At 40.7% G+C, this 24,834-nt stretch overlaps 1 protein-coding gene across 1 annotated transcript in view; it reads left to right on the forward strand.

Annotated features, from left to right (window-relative positions):
* Positions 1–7,241: 7,241 nt before the first annotated feature.
* The window catches only part of LOC105459247, a gene marked incomplete at its 3' end in the record, with an annotated part of 94,083 nt that continues 76,490 nt past the window's right edge, over positions 7,242–24,834 (forward strand). The window contains exon 1 of the mRNA XM_011705112.1: positions 7,242–8,007. Within this exon, the coding sequence (XP_011703414.1) occupies positions 7,953–8,007 (55 nt within the window). The remainder of the gene's footprint in view (positions 8,008–24,834) is intronic.

Genomic DNA, 24,834 nt, shown 5'->3' on the forward strand with positions numbered 1-24,834 from the left:
CGCCCGGCGGGAGATTTTAAACGCGTATATAGAGAGCACAGGTCGAGGGCGCGGGCGAGGAGAGAAAGAGCTCTTAAACGGCCGACAGAACGGCAGTCGAAAGATCCGGATAAGAAACGACGGGGTTAAAGCGGGGTCGCGCGCAAATGGGGGGTGGCGGGACGGGGTCGTCTCCGAAGCCTTTTTTTCCGGGTGTATACACGGGTATAGATATGTGGAGGCGGCAGCAACATGTCGCTCGTTGTACGTTCGCGAATACCGGCCACCCTTGCGCGATTAATCACTGCCATCCGCGCGGTCCGGCACGGGCGAAGGTATATACGTGAAAGCCGCGTATAGGGAGGAAGCTGGGTCGCGAAGAAAAGCAAAAGAATAAAGATGGGGGAGAGAGGATATGGAGAGGGAGGGGGGGGATAACGGCAGCCAGGCTTGAGTGTGTTTCGACTCCTGTACCGCTGTCGCTTCGAGCGAGAGATGCTTCATTGTCCGGTCGAACCGGGACTCGGGCGTATTTTCGCGTCGATCGACCCGATACACCGTGGGCATTTGTCGGTTCGTCGAGGGGGATGGGGGGAGGGAAGGGAAAAAAAAGAAGAGATAGAAACTACACATCGCCCAAGTTGACTCTCGATTGACCCTTTATACTCACGTCGTTCCATCGAGTAGTTTAACTTACGACCGTATATATCTATACGGTCCGCACGGATGACGAGCGGCGCGAAATTTACGGTACTAAAAAAGCGGCGGCAGATGAAATCCTTCGTTTATTAACATAATGATAAGAGGAAGAGCTGACAGAGGAGGAGGAGGAGGAGGAGGAGAGAGGGGGAATAGCGTGGGGGAGGCGACGGACTATAAAAGCGTGACGAAACAATTTTCGGAATGAGACGCGGGACGATAAATCGCCGCTGCGGCGCGCGCAGGAGGAGACCATAGCGAGAGAAAACGGTCTCCCGAGCATTTGTTATTCTGGCGTCGTGCGCGCAGTATGTCTATAAAGCTGCGTACATCGGGCTTGAAACGCCACTTTCAAAACTGTTGTCGTCACGACTTCCGCCCCCTCCCTCCCGTAACGTTAGAAATTTGCACGCGCGCCTCGACGCTTTCGATCGTTTCTCTCTCTCTCTCTTTCCTTTTTGCTTCGGCAACTCCAGTTTTCGGGCAATCGTTAAACGGCGCTGAAGAATCGTCCGTTGTACTTTTTTCAGATATGATGTACGACACGATAAGAAATTCTCTATGCTACGATAAATCATCTTTAGAGATCGAACTAGAAATATTTTATTACCGCGAATGTTTTAGGGGGAAAAACAGTCCATTTTGTCAGGACGATAAATTTTTTAAACGTTTTTTTTTATTCCATCACGTATGAATCTTTATTACAATCACCTTATTAATTTTATATTTATTAATATCGTGTTCGTGACACTTATGATTAATGTATTTGCATATATAAATAAAATACGCTTAAATTTAGTTTAAGAAATATTTATTTGTACCTTATATCGTGGAATGTTCTGTGATTTTTTTATCTAAAGATAATTTTTTAAATAAATATTCCCTCTTTAAAATTGATAGCTGTAATTAAGTGGAAAAGAAAAATCAAGAGAATGCCGACAATCCTATATCTGCTGAATCAGTTTTGCTCCTGCCGATTATACGCGCTAATATACTAATATTTTTCCTGAGAAACAAAATATAGAAATAATATTCACGTGCTATCCCCTTTTTTTCCCCGGTGAGCGAGATTGCGGATGAAGACGCATGACGGACGCACGTCCAATATTTACTTTCGCGGAACCGTTCCGTTTAGACCGCATATTTTTAATCCAACCAGGAGAAATACTCTCGAGTGAACTTCGCAAACAGCATTTTTTCGTCGGCGCATACCGCGTTTATCAATTCTCCATAAACAGCAAAGTTTCTCGCCGGTTCCCCCGTAGCATTCGGCGAAGTTTGGCGAAAGATCTCGGCTGCCGTGATACAATCTCTTTCGCGTCGCGCCGCGCCGTTCGGCGTCGAGGGCAAAACAAAACGTCGGCTGAAAGCCAGCGCGTTCGTAAAATATATCGTGTGAAAAAGGACCGGAGGACGGGGAAAGAGAGACAGAGAGAGAGAGCGAGAGGAGGGTGGGAGGGGAACAAAAGCGGCTTCGATGGCCACGGAAGAGTGCGTGGCGCGCGTCATCCAATATTTCTGACGGGACGATGGTGCGTTGCGGTTTTTTGCATATCTTCCTCTCTTCCGACCGACTCCATTCCCGATATCTCCCGGCGCTCGGCGCGGTAACGGTGCGGCGTGGGCAAAACGCATAACTTTCATCCGCCGGTAGGTGAACGCATACATTTTGGTCCAGGGAACCAACAACGGGGTACACGTAGGTCCGAGACGCTCCCAGCCAGCTGGAGGGACAGTTTTAGATGGATCAATGCGACGCTCGTTCTTTGTGAGGGAGGGAAAAAAAACAGAAGAAATACCTTATACGTTTTTATCCTTGTAACAATGGATACACCTGCGCATAAAATGTAGATGTATACATTTTTTAATCGTTGCGTTTTGCGACGCTACCGCTTGGATTTGTTATAGAAGCACGTGAACGTTCGCAAAAGGCTGGTTTAATTGAAAAATATGAAACGTAATGAGAAATATAAAATGAAAATATAGAGTTTCAACTGTGCGCGTATAAATATATATACCTGCAGAAAACGCTCGTCGCACGGACGTATTTGTAGCTTCTCCTAACTTCCCCGGGTTTTTCTCGTGCCCGAGTTAACGCCCGTGTGTCCGCCCGCGTGTCCGTTGGTACCCTGCATGCGCCTTCGTATGTGTGCCTCGAGGTAAAGAACGATATATAGAAAGAAGAAATAACTCCGCGCGATAATTCAGGGGTCTCAACCCTCCCGCCTAGCGCCTCGGTGCTTCCTGTCCTTGTGAGAGAGTAATGCCGGCGGGCCCGGGCACGACCGAAAAAAGCGTCCTGTTTTCTCCCTTGCCTTTCGCTCCCTCTTTTTCTCCCACCCGCGCGCCATCCTATTAAAGTGCGATCTTGCGAATCTCGACGGCGCGGCTCGACTCGGCCCTCGACTTGACGCGACTCTCGGCCGCGCCGCGCCGCGTCGGTTCGCGTCGCGTCGCGTCGCGCTGCCGTCATCGTGAATGAGGATGGAAGTCCGTTTTATATGGGGGGGTCATAAGGAGGGTGGCGATACGGATAAACGACGCGGCGATGAACGAATGATGTCTTCGTGATATTTCAACCGTCTTTTTCCTCTTCCCCGTTTCCCTTTACACGCCTCCCCCCTTTTGCACTTCACCGTCTTCCTTCTGCGCGCGCCCTTCTTTCGCGGCGGTTTCCGGGGTCAAGATTCACGAGACGGGGGAGCAAAGCCGGGAGACCGGGGAATAGGCGAGAAAAGAAAAGCGACAAAGGGAAAGGCAGCGCGGCAGTGCGCGCGCGGGTGGGAAAGATAAATTGCGGGCGTGGATGTACCGCCATAAAGAGCGTGCTGACCGGTCCATGACGCTCCCGCGGCGACTCCATGTTTAAGCAGCAAATCGCGCATCGGAGATTCATGAATACGTGGCGCCAAGTGCCTTTTGATATCCCGCGTATCACCAGCGGACGACGAATAAGGATTCCTATTCCCATCGTCCAAGAAACTGTACCGGGGAATGGAAAAACGGATCATGCTTTAACACGCTCTCGCAGCTATCGGCGTTTTTATGCGAGTTTTACGTTTTCGACGATATAGATAAGAGAGAATATTACCCCTCTTCCCCCTTAACTTTTATACCGTCACTCTTAAATCTTTGCGCGATCGACACCGAGTCGTCTCTAAGCAATCCGGAAACTTTCCGCGCTGTATCTGTATAGAAATACGCTCGGAAATTCGCGCACGCGTAAATCCGAACGGAATTATCCGCTCTAATCTAAAGCCTTCACACGGCGAACTTCAGAATCCCATCGCGCGCGCGAGACATCCGAGACGAAAGTTTGACTGCATCTAAGAATAGTCGCGCCCCAATTAATCTCGAGGTACATTTTAGACGTTCGCACTTCATTAAACGTGTAATCGCTCGATTAATGAGATGTACGAGATACCGCGGCGTGAATTGCGGCTAAGTTTCGCAGGGGTAATAGAGCTGTTAATCCTGAAAGTGGTGTAAGTCGAGTTTCGGAGCACGGCGAAATCAGGAGATGCGGCATTATTGATGATATACTTATTTTAATGAAATTTTCAAAATTTGTCGAGCGCGTGTTAGAAATGAATGAGCTCGATTTAATAGTGTACAATCTATCGCCGCGAAATCTCCTATAATCCCGGAAACCTTCAAAAATTCAATCACCTTTAAAAAATATTCACTATATATAATAACTGAAGAATTAAAATTTTTTTGCTTTGCACATTGGTTTGCACGAAGAAATAAATTAATTCCTCTAATCTACGTCTCAAAATTTGACGTCTTAGAAATTTCATCAAAATTAACGCGCGTCTTTAATGTTGTTCTTTGGAGTAATACGTTCGAATGATCGAAAAATGGAAAGCTTGAGGGATGAAACTCGTAGCGCTTTAGCGCGTACTATTGTGTGTTGAAATATCTGCTCATTTCTAACTAAAATTGCCAGAGTAGCACAAAGGGGAGCAATATTGGGATTCAATAGCATACCGCCTATATACAGTACGAATGGCATTTTATTCACTTTATCATATCTTTTAATAGCATTATACACGTTATGGTCAAAATTAATTAGCCCTAATTATCATATTTTTCATCTGTGACTAAAGAGTATTCTGAGATTCTGGGATTTATATCGACAACAAATGTGATGTGACAACAAATAAATCCACTTCCGCCTGTTCATTGTAAGCCGTAGCAGTGTGCCTGATGTACTTGTTGTACGAAGCATTTTCAATGGCATCGGTAAAATTAGGTCACTCAGTCTATGATCTATGGCTTCTAGCATGGGATACATTATGCCGATCTGGTTCGCTTCCTGCGAATATCGTGCTGTATATCGTGCTTCAGTGTTTTCGAAACGAGGCCCTGCGCGAGCGATCAGCATACGTCATTACGCAGTTCGTGGCGCCTGCGGGCAACGCAATCCGCGCTGCGAGGATCAATTCCGGGAAGCAGAGAACAACGTAGATATATACGTTTTCGCGACGTATATCTCGCGAAATTCGATGCATTTGACAGCAGATACAGAATAAATCGAATTTTTTTTCCGTACAGAATTAGGACAAGGGAAGGAGCTGAACGTTCGCAATTTTTGACCCTCTTGCTACGACCGAATCGGATGCAAGGCTCTATCGCTATACGAATACCTAGTTCTTTCCGCTTCATTGATATTAATGGCGCAATCGAATGCGGCTGCTTGATATTTTATGTAATTCATTCGTATGAAATACGAGTAAAATAGGATTTTAATTTGTTTACATGCAGTAAACTGGAAATAATTAGAACGATATAATATAACGATATAATAAATATAAACATTCTTAATGTAAAGTAAATAAGAGAGCCACATAGTTTTCATTAAAAAAAACCGTTTTAGGGAAATTATCATAGTGTACGTAAAAGATTAAAAAGTTTATATAACAAGTATAAAAAGTATATATAACATGCAAAAATTTATTTCATTATATCTACCTTTTGAGATACTCGGAGAACACTTGATAATAAAATAATTATCATAATGAAAGGGAAAGAAAGGAAGTAAGAGAGATATATAATAAGTGTTCTGATGTCTTGTGTACTCTTTTTAATCTTTTACACACACTGTGATAATTTCCCTAAAACGTTTTTTTTAATGAAAACTATGTGGCTCTCTTATCTACTTTACATTAAGAATGTTTATATTTATTATATCGTTATATTATATATGAATTACAATAAATTGGAGAACAATTCAAGAAAGTAGGCATTCAAGCGAGTCACAGCGATCAAGCTTTGAAGTTATAACAAAACATATGTAAGGCATCTCGTCTCTTAAAGCCCGGTTTCACAATTCATGATTAACTCGATTTAATCAGGTTCAACTCCCTTTATCTTTTTCTAATCTAAGAATTAGAAAGAGATAAACAGTAAGTTAAACCGAGATTAAAGTTAATCTTACATTTGTGAAACCGGGCTTTAATCGACTTTCACCGATGCGTGGCTCGTCAAGGATCGTAATCCTTGGCTCGCATCTTGACTCGTCACAAGTTCGGCTCATGAAATTGATAAGAAATCTGAAATAGGCTAAAGTTTCACGGCGTGTAGAGGCTCGCTGAGCTATGGCAGATTGAGATTGTGGCTCGTCGAGCCTTTACGCAGTTTACGCGCCGTGAAACCACGGTTTTAGCCTATTTCTTATCAATTTGTGAACTGATCTTTGTAACATATCTAGACGGATCATGAGCCTTGACGCTGTGGAAATTTAGTTTTAGCAAATCATTCTAATTTCACAAGGATCCACGACGCGTAGAAACTCGCCAAGCCATATAGCGAGCCATGACGAACCTTGACGAGTCACGCGCGGTGGGAACCCAGCTTTAATCATGTCCTTTATATATATATATATAAAATACAAGACTAGAATTCAGTATGAAAATAGAGACCCGAGAGGACACGTATCTTCAAATTGAGATCCGTGCGATAAACCTACCTACAGTGTCCAAGAAGCGAAGGAGCGACGCTCTGCGCCCTGCGGATTCCGCAAAGGCGTGCGGCCCAGACTGACAATGGCCCTAATGCCGGCCGAATGGTGACACGCGTAACAAACCGCATTCATTCAACGAGAAAAAAAAAACTTTCGGCCGGTGGACAAATTGAATCCGTAGGTCTCGGGACTGCCGGCACAGGCTGCCGTCCCCACCGCGTGCGGAAGGAGGTGCGGAATAAAATCGCGAGCTTTCGGGGAGGGGAGCCAGCTGGCCGCGTGTGTGCGTGGCCCGGTCGCACACAGGGGGGGTGCGGGCCGTTCGAGAAGTGAGCGTCAGGAGGGAAGACGAGAAAACGAGAGCCGCGCGCGGCTTCCCGGTGGAAGCGGGATAAACTCGCGAGAGACGTGGTAGGAAGAGCGCGCGAAGGAGCGAAGAGCGCGTCGCCGACCTGGAGCGGAGCGACGGGCGGCAAAGGGCGCGCGCGGGGGGGGCGGGAGGGGGAGAGAAGGCAGCTAGATCGTCGGCGCGCGCTGGTGGGGATGGAAGGGCGGTCGACGCAGGCGCGACTCGCGGCCGAACTGCTTCGCGCGGCGACGCTCAGTCTCGTCCGTCGCAATCCAGTGCAGATATACGTGCAATTACCCTGTCAACAGTGCTTAAAATCCTTCGTTCGTGCCGCGCTCTCCGTTCACAAGGCACACGCGGTGATCGATAACGGAACTCCGCCGTCGATCGCCGACGCGTCGTGATCGACGCCGCGTTAAGGACGGAAGAGAGGAAAAAGAGAAAGAAAAAAAAAAACAACGAAAAGAAGCCGCGAGGCGGCAGTCGGGGAGAAAGTTTCGGAAGCACGCGAGCGCGGCGCGAAGTAGATAACTCCGAACGTTCTCGGTGATTTGAATCAGCCGCTCTCGGCCGTCGTCGCGAAAGAGAGCGGAGGGACCGTTCCGGCGTAAAGTTTGACGCGCGTCTCTCTCGACAGTCTCGACGCGGACGGTGAATCCTGTGGCGCACAACGGTACGAGCGGATAACCTCTCGCAAGACGTCCCACGCCTCGGTTCCACGACTGACAGTCGTTCGCCAGCGAGCAAGAGAAGAAGAGAGATCGTGGTCGTGTGCGAAGGCGGGCAGATGTGGTGCTGGGTAGTAGTTTCGCGTAGTAGTTCCGTTCACGCGACCTAACTACCGCGTGCGAGTGGTGATCCTCAGTGTGTCTCTCTCTCTCTTTCTCTCTGTGAGTCGCGGAGTCCGCGAGTGGTTTTGTTCGCCAAGGGATCGCCGCAGCTTCCGTACGCGTTGTCGAGATGAAGACTTGCCACCTGTGGCTAGAAGCGGCCGTCGCTCTCCTGGCGATAGCAGGTAAGCAGCACCTGCAGCGAGTCTCCGGACGAGATTCGTTCGGACGTTGAAAAACGATCTCTCCGTCGTAATCTTTATCTCTACGATAGTCAGATCCACGGTTGCGCGTGTACCATGCGTGTGTGTATATGTTTATGCATGCTAGCGCGTATACACGCGGCAAAATATTTCGCGATGTTTTCGTTAAAGGAATAAAAATAGGTGCAATTCTTTCGGATCAGAGTTGCTTTTAATAATACTGTGTCCTCGGCTAATATCAGGCGTACTTTTAGATACAAAATTCATTCTTTTCGGAACAAAATTTCGAAAATAAAATGTATTTTTCTTTATTAGAAAAAAAAAAACAGGAAAACCAATAGGTACAAGCCTATTTGTCTAATAATAAAATGTACATTCTAAATGCATTTTATTATTACACATTAAATTTCTATTTTATCTGCTCTGCCCATATAATTTCGAGAGCTTTCGTCACCTCGTATTTCCGAAGTGGAATCGCCACATAAACTTTATTCTAGTTCTCACATCAGAATGGCGGAAATAAAATGACATACATTAGGAATTAATAAGAATTTATCGCTAAAATTGATGACTGTGATAAAAGGAGAATTGTCGTAAAAATAGTGTTCTTCGAAGGAAAAAAAATTGACTAGAAATCGCAAAGAAACATTCAAAGTTCGTTATCGTAGAACTGCATTTTTTTACGTATAAAATACGCTCGTTGTCGTAAGGACATAAAATAAATTAAAATGAAAATACCAGGACATAATAAATATAGTTTCTATTCCACTTTTGGGACGGCAATTCGCCAAGACGCCGCGCTTGCGGACTCAGCTGTTAGAAGCAGGTTAGAAGTGAAAAACGGCGTGACGATTAATGCGTGTGTAAAGCATGGAAAAAAGTCAAGTCTCTCCCTTCGTAAAATAGCTCCCCCGCTGGTTACGTCGTCGCGTTTCGACGCTCATCGCACCGCACGACGCCAGCGGCAAGATTCGCGGCTGGATCACGCGGTTTTTTATGTGTTTCTTTGTTCCTTTCTGTTGTACGTTTGTTTGTTCTTTTCCGTTGTCGACGCATAGAAAAGCGAAACGAATAACAAGTTGCGATGACAAGATACGTTAACGTCCACGCGAATTCTCATTCTTTTATCGCGTTTACAGGATTAACAAAATTGCCTAAACATTAGATCGGTGTGTCATCTGTTTATGCTCTACTTCGAAAAAAAAATCGCGCTCGATTGTTTACAACGACCGAGATTACGAGATAATTTGAGTTGTGAAACTCTGTCCTCGAAAGTGACGGTTTTCTCATTTGAAAAGAGCATGCCAATTAGGGGAACTTGCGAGAAAGAGTTGATCTTTTTACGTCGCGGTACGTAAAGCTGGCTTTTTTGCCAGCAAACAAGATATAACTGCTACAATTACAGTACATTGTTTATATCCCCATATAACAATCGCTGCACGTAACTGATATGAAATAACGATGGTGCAAATTGGTATACCACAAAGTCTAGATCGATTGTTTTTTGAAGTTTTCCATTAGCTTCCGTTGCTGTTTACACGTACAGTAAAAGCTATTTTAACAATGAAAGCTATTTATGTTATTTTCTGCTTTCGCATCGTGCTGCGTTAAGGGCGCATTTTACACACGAAATTGTTTTTAATTACAAGGATTAGTATCATGAGTTTCGAAGGGAAACTTCGGATGCACTTGCGCAGTTATCATATTTTGGAATTACTTTTCTCGTAAAGGTTTTCATTCTGTACGCCCAATGAGAAATAAATTTGAAAGCTTTTACTGTTTTCTTTTCGCAGGTAAACCTTGTGGAGTATATTGAATATTTATAATCTATAGGCGAAAAAATACAATATGTAATATAGTAATTATAATATTAATTTAAAACGAATAAACGTGCATTAACTTAAGAAATAAAAATAAGTCTATAATTTGAAATTATCTATTTGATTTGGGGAAACGAAAAATTTTCTGGCACATTTTTTACGCTTTGTACGCAATCTTTTATTAATGTCCGGGAGAGTATTATCGGACGACGAATTCGCGCGGATAATTTAGACGTTTTGGTTTTCGCACGGCAAGAAGGGCCGTAAGTTCTTGCCGTAAAGAAAGACAGAGAGGGAGTATTTAATCGATGGCTCAATTTCGAGCGTTTAATTAAGGGTCTGCATCGTGCTTAATTCAATGTCTCTATCGTCGCGCCGCGGACGATTTCTAGACGCTATCGGTGGTACCTCGTTTCCCTTTGCGTGGAAATTCAAATGCGCAGGACGATCCCGTGCACCCTTCACGGGCGGCCCCTTTTCGCGCGCCACTCACAGTAGCTTGATTACAGTCGCGAAACTCCATTGTCACTCCCGCGCAAACTCATTTGATTTCTCTCGACGCTTTTTCGACGATTGCTGTGTTTGCCGGGAAGGAGGCGAGAACGAAGGGATCGAAAAGGGGGGAACACGAGGATGGATGTTTGGGAGAACCGGCGAATCCGCGGATTTGCTGCTTTTGGAGTAACGAGATGGTCAGATTTTTATAGATCAACATGCTAATTTAATAGTCCGAGTCTCTTTACTATGGAAACAATTCTACAAACTCGACATCCGATAACGTGAAGTAAGCCTCGGTAGCTTATATGACTGAAATAATATGACACAGGCAATTATTTCTTTTTACTTTAATTTTTAGAAGTATATCATAAATAAATTGCAGTCTAATTAAAAACTGTGAATTATATTTTCGCTCTTGATTTAATTTTTATAAAATCTGCATTTCGTTTTGGAAGAAAGATAATTTCTTTCGTAAACATTAAAAAGTTTACGTATATTTTGTAATTTTTGTTTTTTTTAAATTCAGCGGAAAAATAGCAGAATGAGAACAATATTTGTGTTACCATCAGAAAAAAAATGAGAATACTTTTTACACAAAGAAGCTTTATGTACATGTATCAAAGCAAACTTCTCTAATGCTTTTTTAGAAAAAATGAATAACAATATTTTATGCAATAAAAATAATTCACGTATTCTCTAAAAGTAAATCAGTAAAATCATTAATTTTTAGTGTATATCATTTTCTAATGGCATACTTTGAACTGTGTTAAGCAGATTATTTCAATGTTGTTTCAGTGATAATATATTGATTTAAATACTAAACATCATTGAAAGCACTGCCAAACAGTTGAAAATTAAAATTTTTTTTTTATTCAGTAATATTCACTGTTTGAAACAGTATATATTATCACTGAAACAACATTGAAACATAGTCATTGCTTGTCATAGTTCAAAGTATAGTACAATGCCCAAAAAAAAAACATTATAGGAAAATGAACTGATACACTGAAAATCAGTGATGATTCCACTGACTCACTCTTAGAGAGTACAGTGTAAAAAATATAAATTGTAATTTATATAATGAATCAATTATTACGTAGCTTGTATAAAAGCTTGTATAGAACGATAAATGAATAATATGGATTTTGCCTGTTCTGTCGTCTAGAATGAAGAGTGCTTTGTACTGATCTTCAAGATTAATCCACGAGAGTATTTCTTGATAGTACCAAGTTAGCTTACCGTGTTTGTTATATATGTCAAAAACTATGCTACGTCTACGGCATGTATGCTAAATAAAGTAATTCGTTCAAATTTACGATGGAAGTAAGAGTAATTCTCGGCTTGTGCAATTAGCGAGTTAAAAAACTACCCGCGAGCTGAAAACGGATGAAAATCCGTAAACTGGAGCCGCGCGCTCAACAAAGGATCGCCAACATTTAATGTGAGAGAATTACGCTTGTACTCGTTCCGCGCGAATTTATTTACACGCCTAGCTGTCGCGAACGCATTAGCCGCCCGAATCGAGAACTACGTGTATGGAGTTTAATTACAATTTTGATGAGGGCGGCGTTAAGCCAGGAATATCACGACCGAGTGCTCCGCATAGACACGCGCACACGCAGCAGACTGATCCGCGCGTAGACACGGTTGCGGCATTAGGCGGTTCACAGTTGACGCTCTCGTACAAGACAGGTGGCTTAATTAATTATAGACGGTGCAAGGAGAGCGAGAGCACTGGCGGGCTTTTTATTGTATCGAGACCGCCAACAACTATAAGTGCAGATGCGCGCCGCGACGTTAGGACGATTTAGGGCGTGTTACGAGCGAATTTCAGTTCTTATACCTTCCGAAAACTTTGCGCTCTGTCACTTAGGCTTAGCTACGGATGCCCTCTGTCCTCGGTACTGACAATTGTTTTGAAGTCGATCTGCGCGTGTATCGGAAGCGAAATTGCCGCTGTCGTGAGTAGTTATAATTGTGAGACTGCGTTTGCGAAATGGGCCACGAGCGACCAGGAATATTATTCGCGGAGACGACCCAAAGTTCAGCGCTGGAAAAGGCAAGCCAGATGCAAACTTTCATCGCAATCGCGAATATCTCGAAGAGTCGGAAATGTAATTTAATTTTTTAATTAAACGGCAAGGGAGTTACGTGGAAAGATTTCCAGTTGGCGGAATACGAAATTTTAAATAGCGCTGTTTCTATTTGTAAGATAAAATGATATTAATAACTATTGAGATTTTCATGCACGCTCCACATTTGTCCTCGCAGATTGTGTATCTTAATTATTCAGACGATATTCCGTTCCATTATGGTTACATGTCTGCATTATAATACGTCACACAAATAGTATAATACGTCACACATTATTACTACACTGGATAATATTAATTGCCGCATATAGTTAATCTGGCGGAATGGTAGCAATCGTTGTCTGATAAGTACTTGCATTATTTTCATGTTTGTGTATGCCAATTACATCTTTATGAATTTCTTTAATTAATTTTCTCTAATTACAATGTTACGTCAATTTAAAACCAAAAATGTAGTGAAATGTTTTTTTTTAATTCTCGATAACTAATTTATATTAATAATTACAGTATAGAATGCTAATTTCCTGCACATTTGTTACATTATGGACTCCCTGCGATTTCTTGTCGCGTCCCATGATAATATCGTTCTTGCCAGGTCCGGTGGTATTAATCTTAATCATTGTAACTATGATGTCCGGTGATTATATCCACGTGGTATTAACTTGGTTCGTATTACGATTGTGTTTTACAATTAGTCAACAAGAACTTTTCTTATTCGTGAGATTTTTTCTGATTATTTATATATTTAGGAAAAAAGAACGAAACAACACACAAGCGCGTGATAACTATCAAATAATTAAAATAGTTAAACACGGAAAGAACAATTTTACTGGATACAGATCTGAAAATAATTCTGTTGGAAACTCAAACTGATTGCTATAATATCAAAACGTTTTACAGTAATGCTTATCATTTTCGAGTTTTCAACAAAATTATTTTGATGGCCCAGCAAAATTATTTTCAGATCTGAATCCAGCAAACTTGTTCTTTCCGTGAAAGATTGTCTAAAATTTGTTTCCTTTTTATTATCGTCGTATCCGCTGTCGTATAAAGCCCGTATTGTTATTGAGAATACAGAATCCTAATAGTACAAATGACGTTCCGTCCTGTTCCGTGCGTGTCGCATGATGATAACATCGTTGCTGTCAGACTCGCTAATATTAATCTTAATCATTGGCTTCTGTGGCAGTAACTACCGTGTCCGGTGATTATCCACATTAGCTCGGTTTGTCATGTACCATTTGTATTTGGCGAACGTTGTATTTGCGTAAATTAGCGCGTTGTGTTAAATCCATATAAATTTTCTCTTTGGAATAGATGTTTAAAAAACTCGGTTGTGAAAAATTTCCATTAAATTGCAAATACGCACACGTTGTATAGTGCAATATCAACGTTCCTTTATTCATCGCGCCATTTATCGTATTTTTAAAAGTTTAATCAAGCAAATCGTGATATACTTTACTTTTTTTTCTACATTTTTTTCTATCTCGTTTGCGTGCGCGTGTTCGTTATGCGAGGTTTACGTATATCTGTTAGAAGAACATGTACGCTAGAAATATTCATAAAGGATAGAAAGCTCTGCTACTTTATACTTGTAAAAAAATGCTTTATATTGAGACAAACTGAGGCAGTGAGATCATAATAATGAAAACATCGGAGATCTATTTATAATGAAAATCCTTTCTTTTGATTCGCTCCTTAATTATTATATTAGCCATTATTAATGATATCTTTCATTTCTTTAGGTTTTATATTTCTAGTTATATTTGGCTATATTATTGAAAAATTTGCGTATTAATGAAATTCACGAAATACATATCTTTTAATTCGGTATATTGTTACCGTAAAAATTGACAGTGTAAAAAAAAGTAATATTCTCCGGCCGATGCTTTCCGCGACTGTATTATAAGCTCCACATTTTTCCATCAGCCCGAAACTTTCGGAATGCTATTAATTGTTTTTTCTAGCCGGGTACCGTAATGAACTTTATAATCCCCTGTGCTCGAATAAGGACGCGTATAAACTTTGTTTTAAATACTTTGCTTGCAAAAAGAATTCCAAGGTTGCTTTATCATCAAAACTCGGTTTCGGCTTACTGGTTAAAAGTATATTGCGACGCGGCGTTTCATTTTTAGAGAAACGGCTTAATAATAAAACGATTACTATTTCTAACAAATCCGTTCTTTACGACTTTACTATCAATTTATTTTATATATATTACGTTACATTCTCGTAATAAAAAAAAATATAAACGATTTAATGTTGACAAGGACATGAAATATCCTTTATCCCTATAAATTAAAAAGATTTCACATAATTTATTTCTCAGTTGTATATGTGTAAGCCAGAGAAAGAAAGAAGAGAGAAATCATTCTTTGTAAAACCTAATCATAAAGCAATTGAAATAATTTATTCTGAAATAATACCTACTCTCTAAAAGTGAATCAGTGAAATTATCACTAATTGTCAGTGTATATTATTTTCCAATGGCATACTTAGAACTGTGATAAACAGTGACTATTTCAATGTCGCTTTCATTGATATTTACTGTTTAAATCAGTATCACTGGATTTATCACTGGAGCGACATTTAAATAGTCACGGTTTATCACAGTTCTAAGTATGTCATTGAAAAATGACATACACTGACAATCAGTGATGATTCCACTGATTCACTTTTAGAGAGTATATTTTAGACGAATAAAAGAAGATAACCTTGAGGATAACTTCATTTCTTTTATCGTCTACTTCGGACGACGATTATTCTATTGGTGGGAATATTGTCTACACATCTTCTCTTTGAACGATGTGTGCAGAATTCGGCATTCAAATGAATCAAAAGTGAATCGTGCAGAGCCATTTTAACACGCCAGATTACCTTTTCATCGAAAGTATACAAAGCTCACGAGATCGAACCGAGCGTAGCGGTCAAGCGTTTTAATTGAAACACGTTCGACGATATCGGGGGTACGCGGGGTACAGTTTACGCGGAAATCACCGTTCCTCCCCCCCCCTCCCCTCCTCCGAAAACCGATCCCGGCTCGATCCCACCCGGAAACTGTAGCGCCAGTCCGGCACTTCCGAGAGACTTCCGCGATATCCGTACAATGTCAATCTTTGATCGTAAAAGTATAAGTTATCTCGTTAAACTCCGGGAGAATATTCTCCAATAACTAGAAAACTCCTCTTTGAAACTCGTAGAGCCGAGGACTGCTTTCCTGCGCGAGATTAAGGGCGGCGGCTTTTTGTAACTGGAACGGGGCGAGCGTTCATTCCACCTGGCTATCCGACCAGTGAAAGAAATACCTTCGCACGCACCCACCCACCTGCACACACACACACACACAGACACACACACACACACACACACACACACACATCCTGCGGGAGCAAAGCGGACGAGATGTCACTGTCTTTCGAGTGGTGGACGGTGCGACCGTCTACCGGAACCCCGGAGGGCTGTAATTTCATCTCGCATTAGCCGAGAGGAAAGACCCCACGGGATATGGTGAATACGTCTTATGGTTCCGCGGTTTCTTTTACGCGACGTTACCGGGGCGGAGGGGGAGGGCGAGGGAAAGGCTTTGAATGAACCTTGCACTTCCCTCGCTCATATTTCCATTGCGGCGGTAATTGCGCGTCTCGCTCGCGACATAATGACTGCGACGATGACGGAGTCAACGATGCGGTTTTTAAAAATGTGCCCAAAATATAAGGTGCCGGTCGAAAGTATCAGTTAGTTATGTCGCAAAATTCAATTAAGATTGTACGCCGTATAAGTCTGTATAAATATCTTACTCTATATATATATTAAATATTGATTTGCTATCAGACAGATAGTAATAATAGTATATTTCGTGTTTAGCATAGGAAAAATATGAAGAGAAATTGATTGTCCATCTGAGAAAGAATGATTTTACGAAAGAAATCTTCCAAATCACATTTAAATATATTACACCAGCCTTTGAAATTCGTTACTTTAGTAGTGGCTCCTCGAGTCTAGACTGTAGTTTTTTCTACAGTTTTCGCCAAACCGCAAAAAGAAACTATCGTAGACGGATACGGTGCGACGTGCACAAGGAAACAAAGGGTTTGTCAATTTTCGTCTTTATTCCTGAGGGAAAGGCCTCGACGTGTAAGAGCGAAGGTAGCGGGGAGGAGGGGGGAGGAAGGGGAGAAGAAAAGGAGGTTGGCGGAGAAGAAACACGGAACAGTAGCGCAATGAGTCTTTGGAGACTCGTGCCAGGTAAACGTCTTGGGTCTGTCGAAGCTCCGAAGCGAAAAGAGACACTCGGCGGGAAGAATCGAGGTTTTATATAGGTACACGGCGATTTATCTCTCTAACGGCCGATTGACAAGAATTCTCGTTATCGCGAACAAACCGTTTCGGTGAGAGCCTATCGAAAGCTGTAGAATGGACAGTTGGACGATGTTAGCTTTTTTTTTTTCAACAATTTGAATATTATGTTACACGTCCTCGTATATTACATATTTCTGATTAGCCACAAGATGCGTTTCATTTAGTCCTTAATAGTTATTTTTTGTCATATTTTTGAATGCGTATATAAGAATATCAATGTCGTCATGCTCATTATAATTATAAATGATGTGTGGGCGCGTACATCATTTGGTGCGAGACACTGCCGTGGCTCATTCATTAGTGCACAATCAATATTAAAGCTTTTCTTAATCCGAACATATTTTTAACTGTAAAATCTGTAAATATTTCTTTTTAAACATAATTGTACACTAATAATCGATAGCGTTACTTTATAGATTGTTATTATATTTTTATTTATAATACTGTGTCTGTCTGATGTTTTTACAAAGGCTCATGTTCCATAATAAAATTAATAGCATCAGAGTTTCCTATTGCATGCTACGAACATTTAATGATACGTAAACAGTAAACAATAAATATCGCATAATAACACTCGTGGTTACATTATGACTTTAATGCCAAGATGAGTAAAGATTAACAGAACTTATGAACTCGTATCGCGCTCGCAGACGTAATGCTGTTGGCTAGTAGCCGAAGTTACTGTTGCTAACCCCGACGAAGTACAGGAGTCTCATTTACAATTCAGTAAGCTTTGTAATATTCGTATACGGCATAATGGATTCAGCTCGAAGTAGTCGCGCTATCGTTACCGAGAGCGTGTCATGCACACGCCTACTAAAATTAACACAGAGGTACTTATAATTTATACCGCATGGACTGCAATTGCAGACGGACGGAGGAGCGGGGGAGGGGGGAGGCATAATAAATGACATAATATCTTTACAAGGCACTCTTCGATATTTATGCACTTCCGTTTTACTCACTACTAATATATTCTCAGTTACGGTAGATAAGTTCAAGACGAATATTGTCATAATCGGTCGCGTCTTCAACTTTCCGCGCGCATGAGCAAGTTTTTTTTTGCCTAAGACAACTTCCGAAACTTTTAAATGACTTCGCGGTTCTTCTCGTTTCACGTTAAATTACCCATGATTTCAGAGATGTTTGCGCGCATAAATTTCCCCAGTTGCATTGACTTGGCAAACCATGCGCGTAGACGTAGTTTAGCATGGTAACAGTTTTCACATTATGAATCCCAAAAGGGCAACGAAATAATGATAAGAATAACATGTCTTTCCATGAATGCAATAACAGTTTAAGAGGAAATATATCTTTCATTAAGTATCACTTATACAAACAAGTCGCTATTTGTTTTACGAGAAATTTACACGTAATATTTGATGCAAATATTTTGAACAGATAGTACGACGAAAGTTTCTACTTAAAGTTCGAGAACTTTTAACCGTTTTCAATTATTTAATCAATTTTTTATTTAAAAAGAGAATATTGCATAATTATATATAATTTTCATAAAATTATATTATTACATAATTTTTTTTAATGTTTAATAATTTGTTTTTATGAGAATTATATGTAGTGATATAATATTATATTTTTATCCGTTATTTAGCTGTAATTTAGTGACGGCAAATGTTTATTAGATATTCTTTCGTATCGTTCTTCTGATATTAATGCTGGAACTACATACATTTATTTTTCTACAATTTTTATAATTTAAAAAGTTTAATACATAGCGAATCTTAATTGAGAATTTAACTATTTATATTGCAAGTGAGAAAGTTATGGAGCGCGCTATGTAGGAGTCATATAATACAGTCTCCCATCCGAGAAAAATGTTCACGCTGCAGAGGCATTCGAGGTTTCTGCGAGCGTGTCAGACGAAACACGCGGCGAGTGCGCGCAAGTGGAACCAAGAGGATTGTAAAGAGACGAGTGCGAGACCGAGGAAAAAGAAGGATCCCGCGTATAATTTTAGCGACGTGTGCGTAAACGTAAAGAGATGGCGCGCTCCAAGAAGGGTGAAGACGGTTTAATAATATACACGGCGGACCAACTGGCGCGAATGTGATAATAAACGTATGCGACGTATATGAGTGCGAGCGCTGATACGACGCGAGGTGGATTGATGTGATTATTATCGTTGCAATCGTTGCGAGATAAATATGAGAAGAATGCGATTCCCCTCTCGCATGGAATGAAAGGTATGAAAGAAATACAAGGGTCTCCCTGCGCCTCTGACGCGTAGGGAATTCCCGTGAAAAACGTTTCTAATCGCAGCCAGAGTTATATAAATAATTTGCCAGCCTTCATATATTAATCATTCGAGATACAAGATAAGATTGAGGAAAAACAAACGAACACACATCTTCCAGGAAAAGTTTCATAGCATAGTGTTGTAATAATCGGAGGTATCAGGTTTAAAATTCCTGTTTAATATTTATGTCACCGTCGAGTACTTGATCTTATCGACCGCATGAATCACGAGATTTCTCTTTCGTATGCGGTATTACGTCACTCATCGATCTCCGGTGAGGACTTGAAACATACGTCCCTCTCCGAGATGTCGCGCGACGTTCGACCGCGCGCGCAAATATTGCAGGGAATATAACGCGGAATATGCCAGAATATTTCGTCGCGCGTTACGGTACTTTTGCATATGTGTGTGCGTGTCCTGCAAAAATATTCCGCGCGCGAGACTTCAGCCTCGGTACTTTATTGCCTCGCTGCGGTTCGTCCTAAGAATACAGTAGACGGACGCTGCGCAGTGCGAAATTGCTCAAAACTCGCGCCGGCAAGAGAAACGCGCGACATTACTGCGGAATAATATGTATCCCGCCCGGTTTCTTTATCGTCGCGAAAATTCGTCGTTCACATCCGAGCCGTTGTGCCGCCGCGATGCTTCCAGAGATACATACATAGTTGCATAATTCTGTGGAAAGAATGGAGAGTGCAAGAAACTGGAAAATACTGATAAACATGAATATTGATAACACTGGGAGATGCTAACTTCTCCTATGGTTGTTTTAAATTAAAATAACAGATATACCAAGTCGTGAGTTAGCGTACGGTTGTAAAGTGGAGCTTCTCGAGGAATAAACTTCGGAGAAGCAAATCGACAATAAAAAATCTCTTCGCCGTGCGATTGTCGATGCAGTTTAGTTTTACAGATTGTTAATTTGAGATTAAATAGTAAACTTAAAAATTATACATTGAATATTCGAGTACAGAAAAATTGATAAAAATTTTAAATTGCAGCTGAGGGCAAAATGTACTGTGAACGGAGGAAGGTTAATAGAATTGTATGTATTTCGTGCGAATTATTGTGTAAAATAAACCTTCGTAGAATTTCGCTTTTTGTTACAAATGAACACTCTTCGTTTGTCGAGACATTCTTGGATAATATTGCTCGCGATGCGCGTGCATGTGGTTCTCTCGTTAGGGAACACCTCGACGTTGTTGGGTGTCGTTGAATTTCAAGGCGGGGCAATGTCGAAGAGATTCTGGCGCAGAGTATGCGGCAGGGGTGGGCGCGCAGATTTCTTTTTTGCTGCGGAATAACTGCGAGAGAAATGTCGTGGTTGCTGCGGCAAAGCACGCAACCTCGACCCTAACGTTATCAAAATTCCAACTGTCTCGCCTTCCTCTCCCTACCCATACCTATGTACTCCCATATTCTCCCTTTCTCCCTTACTACCTACTGATACTCCACTGCGAAACGTCCTTACGAGCGGGAAGCATTTCCCGTGGCGCTCCACAAATAGAAAGGCTCGGGCGAGGGAGCGACTTTGTGCATAATTTGGCAAGAAATCCCATGAGATGGAGGAAACCGTTCGAGTAACGCAAGGTTTTCTTACCGTGCATGCGCTTTAATTAATCCCCTTTCAATTAAGCGCCACGCCCTTCTTCATGCTGTGACAAAGTCCCAGAGGGAAGCTAACGCCTGGATCTACAGTTAACACCTTCCCGAAGACGTGTAGATTCGAACAATCGTGTCTGATTACCGGTCGTCTTTTGTTTAATCGGCGAACCGTGTCAGTCTGGCTATAGAAATGATATGGTTCAAAAGAGCGTAGTTAATTAAAGTTAGACATTTAATACATAATTAAATAACCTAAAAAATTATATTTTAGAAAAACTAAATTTACACAACAAAGCTCGGGGAGATAATATCTTTTGATATTACGAAATTATCTTTTTATTCGATTTTTATTAATATTAATTCATATACATTACAATTTGCATTAATATTCAGTTGCAATTTCTATGAATATATTTGATGCATTTGCAGAATTTAATGTATTAACGAGTTTGGAGAATTAATCTATTGCAGTAGCATTAATATTGCTGATAGAGTTTTAGAGAGCTATGCAGTCGTGCGGTGAATATATTAATTGTCAGACATTTGTACTTGTGCAGAACAAACGTCCTGCTACGCTTGCTTCGCGTTATTACGACTGATATCAAGAGAACTTACAATCTCATCGTATGAGAAGAGGCTCCCGTGATATAATACCCGCGATACTTATCGTTATACTTGAAAATCGATTGTTGTGCAGCGCGTTGAATGAAATTCACTTTGCATGTAACTCTAAATCGTATATGGAAAGTAGGTGTCGTTTTCTTCAAAATTGGAACGTATGTCCCAACGTAGCGATCGATATTTTTATCCACAGATTTTTTAATTTCTTTTGGAATCAAGCATTAAGAATTAAAAATCTGATCGATATTATATGTTGTGTGTTTGAAAATATATATTGTATTTTTTTAAGAATTAAACTTGATTAAGCAAAGAGAAAAATAAAATTTTATTTTTTGTTTAATTTTAAATTACACTTTATATTCTAATAGCCTTTTGGATTGATATTCATTTTAATTAAAAGATTTAATATTGGAAATTACAAACTTTTGCAAAGTGTAATATGAATTTTAATTATAACAATATTTGTTTTGTATAGATTGAATAATCTACAGAAAGAATTTGAGAAGGTGTCGATAATTCTGGAACTGTCTTGATGTAGGCGATCTTCCATGTCATGGAAGATCCGTGTTCAACGCGCAAATGTTTTTGTCAGTATACGTACAGTGTATCAGGTGTATGTTAAACTTACTATGTCATGTCTTAATTATGGATTCTTGGAGTTAACTATGGTTTAGCGAAAACTTTATGGAAGGCAATTATTAGTCTTAACTTCTCAATTTTCGACATTGAATTTCTTGGCAATTAGGCGTTGAATTAAATTTGTGTTTAACTTAAATACACTTGAAGTTAACTAAAGAACGAGGCTTTGCTATGTATTAACACGCTAATTGAAAAAATCCTCTTGAATTACTTGTAGTTTAGAGTTATCGTTTGAATAATAGTTACTCTTCGTAGCTTGAAATAAAACCTTCAGTAGATGTGAAATATTATATATATTCCGTGTATGGAATATTTTACATATTTCACATATCGAATGTATATTCTATATTTTTGTCTATAATGAATTTGGACTCTCTACATATTTGACAATTCTCTACATTTCATATATCGACATCCATCAATTAGTGTTTAAACGCACAAATATTTATTCAAACATTACGGTTTAATAGTCATAAAATCAAATTAATTAATGTTTACTCGTGAATTTGTTATTGTGAAGCAACGGGTGTGATAATTTCGACGGATTTCGATAAAATTCTAAGTATTCGCATTTTTAATTATTTTTCAAGCGGCCCGGCCGTATGTGAAATCGCTGAAAAATTTTTGAGTGGTTACAAACAAAAATGTCGGGAAAAGTAATCGAATGAGAAATGTTGAGCCATCTCGATGGAATATTTCGAAACTTTTTACATTTCGCAAGTTTTCCCGCGAAATATATCCTGAGAAAATACTTGAATTTACATCGAATTTATATGTGAAAATAATTCGCACACGTCATTAATCACCGTTGGCTCATATTTTTGACAGGAGCAATAATAATAAATGATATGCACCCATCGTAGTCGCTTTGATTATTGATAGTTACTGTCGTCTTGTGATATTCCCGTTAATAAGTTTTGGATCGCACTTGTGTGTTAGGAACTGTGTTTCGTCGATACTCGGTAGCGCGAAGAACGATAGGAACAGTTAGTCCCCTGGGGATAGCTGCAATATAGAGAAATGGAATCCGAGCGGATATTCACTGAGGCAGAAATAACTACACGTGACTTGACAATTACTGGAATAAACTGCGATATTTGTAAATGTCAATACGCATGTAGGTTTCACATATCGTTGTGTTCATTCATAACAATTTCTCGATCGGTCGTAAATCTCATGTGAGATGTAATTTTGTGATTGCTGCGGTGATCGCATTTATCATAATTTTGAGATATAAATATCTTTATATTCTACTTCGGCGAAACAAGAAAGGACTAGAATTCAATGAGAATTTAATTTAAGAAAATCTATTTTGCCGCGATCACGTCGTAAATCGATTAGCATTGAGCATGCGTGGCACGCTTAATCCGCGACAGCAGAGAGAACGAACAGATGTATCTTCAGAAGTATCTCGGCTCTTCTTCGCGCGCGAAGGGTGGATTTCGAGTAATTATCTATCCCTACGGCGTCGTGATGGTTAAGTCCGCATATCCCCTCGTGTAATTACCAGGCTCTTTACGGAGCCAGGCGGTGTTTCGCACGTATTTCGCGCCATGTTTTCTTTAACATTAATACCGTCTGTATGTTTACCTATTATAAAGGATCATGTTGAATGCTTCCCCGCGTGATCGCCTATAGAAACATCGCTATCCGAGTGATGTCATCCCCTACGCGTACCAAAATTCAATGCTGACTAATTGCTTACTTATAGTCGCGTTTCGGTGACTTAATTGCTCTGCCGGGGAATCTTTGAGATGTCGGGTTTGCGAAGTGCCGCACTAGTGGTTGAAGGTAGAAAATTTAGACGCGGGTCACAAACAAACTGTGTAATATACGCAGCCAACTACATGATTGCTCCGAGACTGGCACTTCGATCGCTCCCAGTCGAGAGCATGAATCCGCGAAATTTTGCTCGTGCAGAATAATTGGACGCAGTTATGCGAGAGAGAGAGAGAGAGAGAGAGAGGGGGGGGGGAGGCAGTCAATGCAAATTGGAATTAAATACCTATATTCCCTCTCCGCTATTTTTTGGTGATATAAAGTTTATTAGTTCGTAAATGCGCGTATAGATCGTGTAGAACTTTTTATCATTTTTCATGTACCTAATATTGTCTAACGTTTATATCATTTTTAATATTCTTTTTTTAAACGATTGCAATGAAGAATTTGCATGAATTTTCTTTTTATTCGATTTCTTTACATTCTTGCTTGCGCATTATTATTTTGATTTTTTTTTTACTGATAAACAGCGCAGAGACTTATACAAGAATGAAATCTATGTTTAACTAACGAGTCAGTTCTTAGACATCTGATAAGTGCGGATCCTGAGAGATGAGTCGATATTTGTTTCAGCTTTATTTAGCTGTTTTAGTCTATGACGACAGTAGAACAGGCGGGCGCATTGTGTGTAGCGCAATTGCGATGCGTGGGGGCGAGCATTCGTTAATAAGAGCCCACTTTCACGGACGCGCAGTGTCCCACCAAGCGGTTCTCTCATCGACCGCTCTTTAATAGCCCGCAGATATGTGTTTCACGTACATCGCCAGTGAGATGCGAAGTAATTAAATGGACTTCGGCGCGCATTCACGGAGCAATTAAGACTGCAAGAGAATATATTTTCTGCAGCGAATCGCGGACGGAAGCGTATCGGGAGGTATTGATTCTTTGACGTGTCGCGCGACATCGACGGGATAATGAAATTAATTCGGACAGCTCCTCGACACGATTAACTACCAATTAATTTTAACGCAACACCTGCATCTATTTGAGCAATTATTTTACGTAATGGGCGCGCTTCCTTCTTTATGCGCGGTAATAGCGCTGCCGAGTGAAGCACGGGAGGCAATTAAATCCGGTTAACAAACTAACAATTAAACAGTATTCTACATTCACATATACGCGGCATTGAATGCCGCGT

Source organism: Wasmannia auropunctata, unplaced genomic scaffold, assembly GCF_000956235.1.
Source record: "Wasmannia auropunctata unplaced genomic scaffold, wasmannia.A_1.0 LD334200.1, whole genome shotgun sequence".
Classification (NCBI taxonomy): Eukaryota; Metazoa; Arthropoda; class Insecta; order Hymenoptera; family Formicidae; genus Wasmannia; species Wasmannia auropunctata.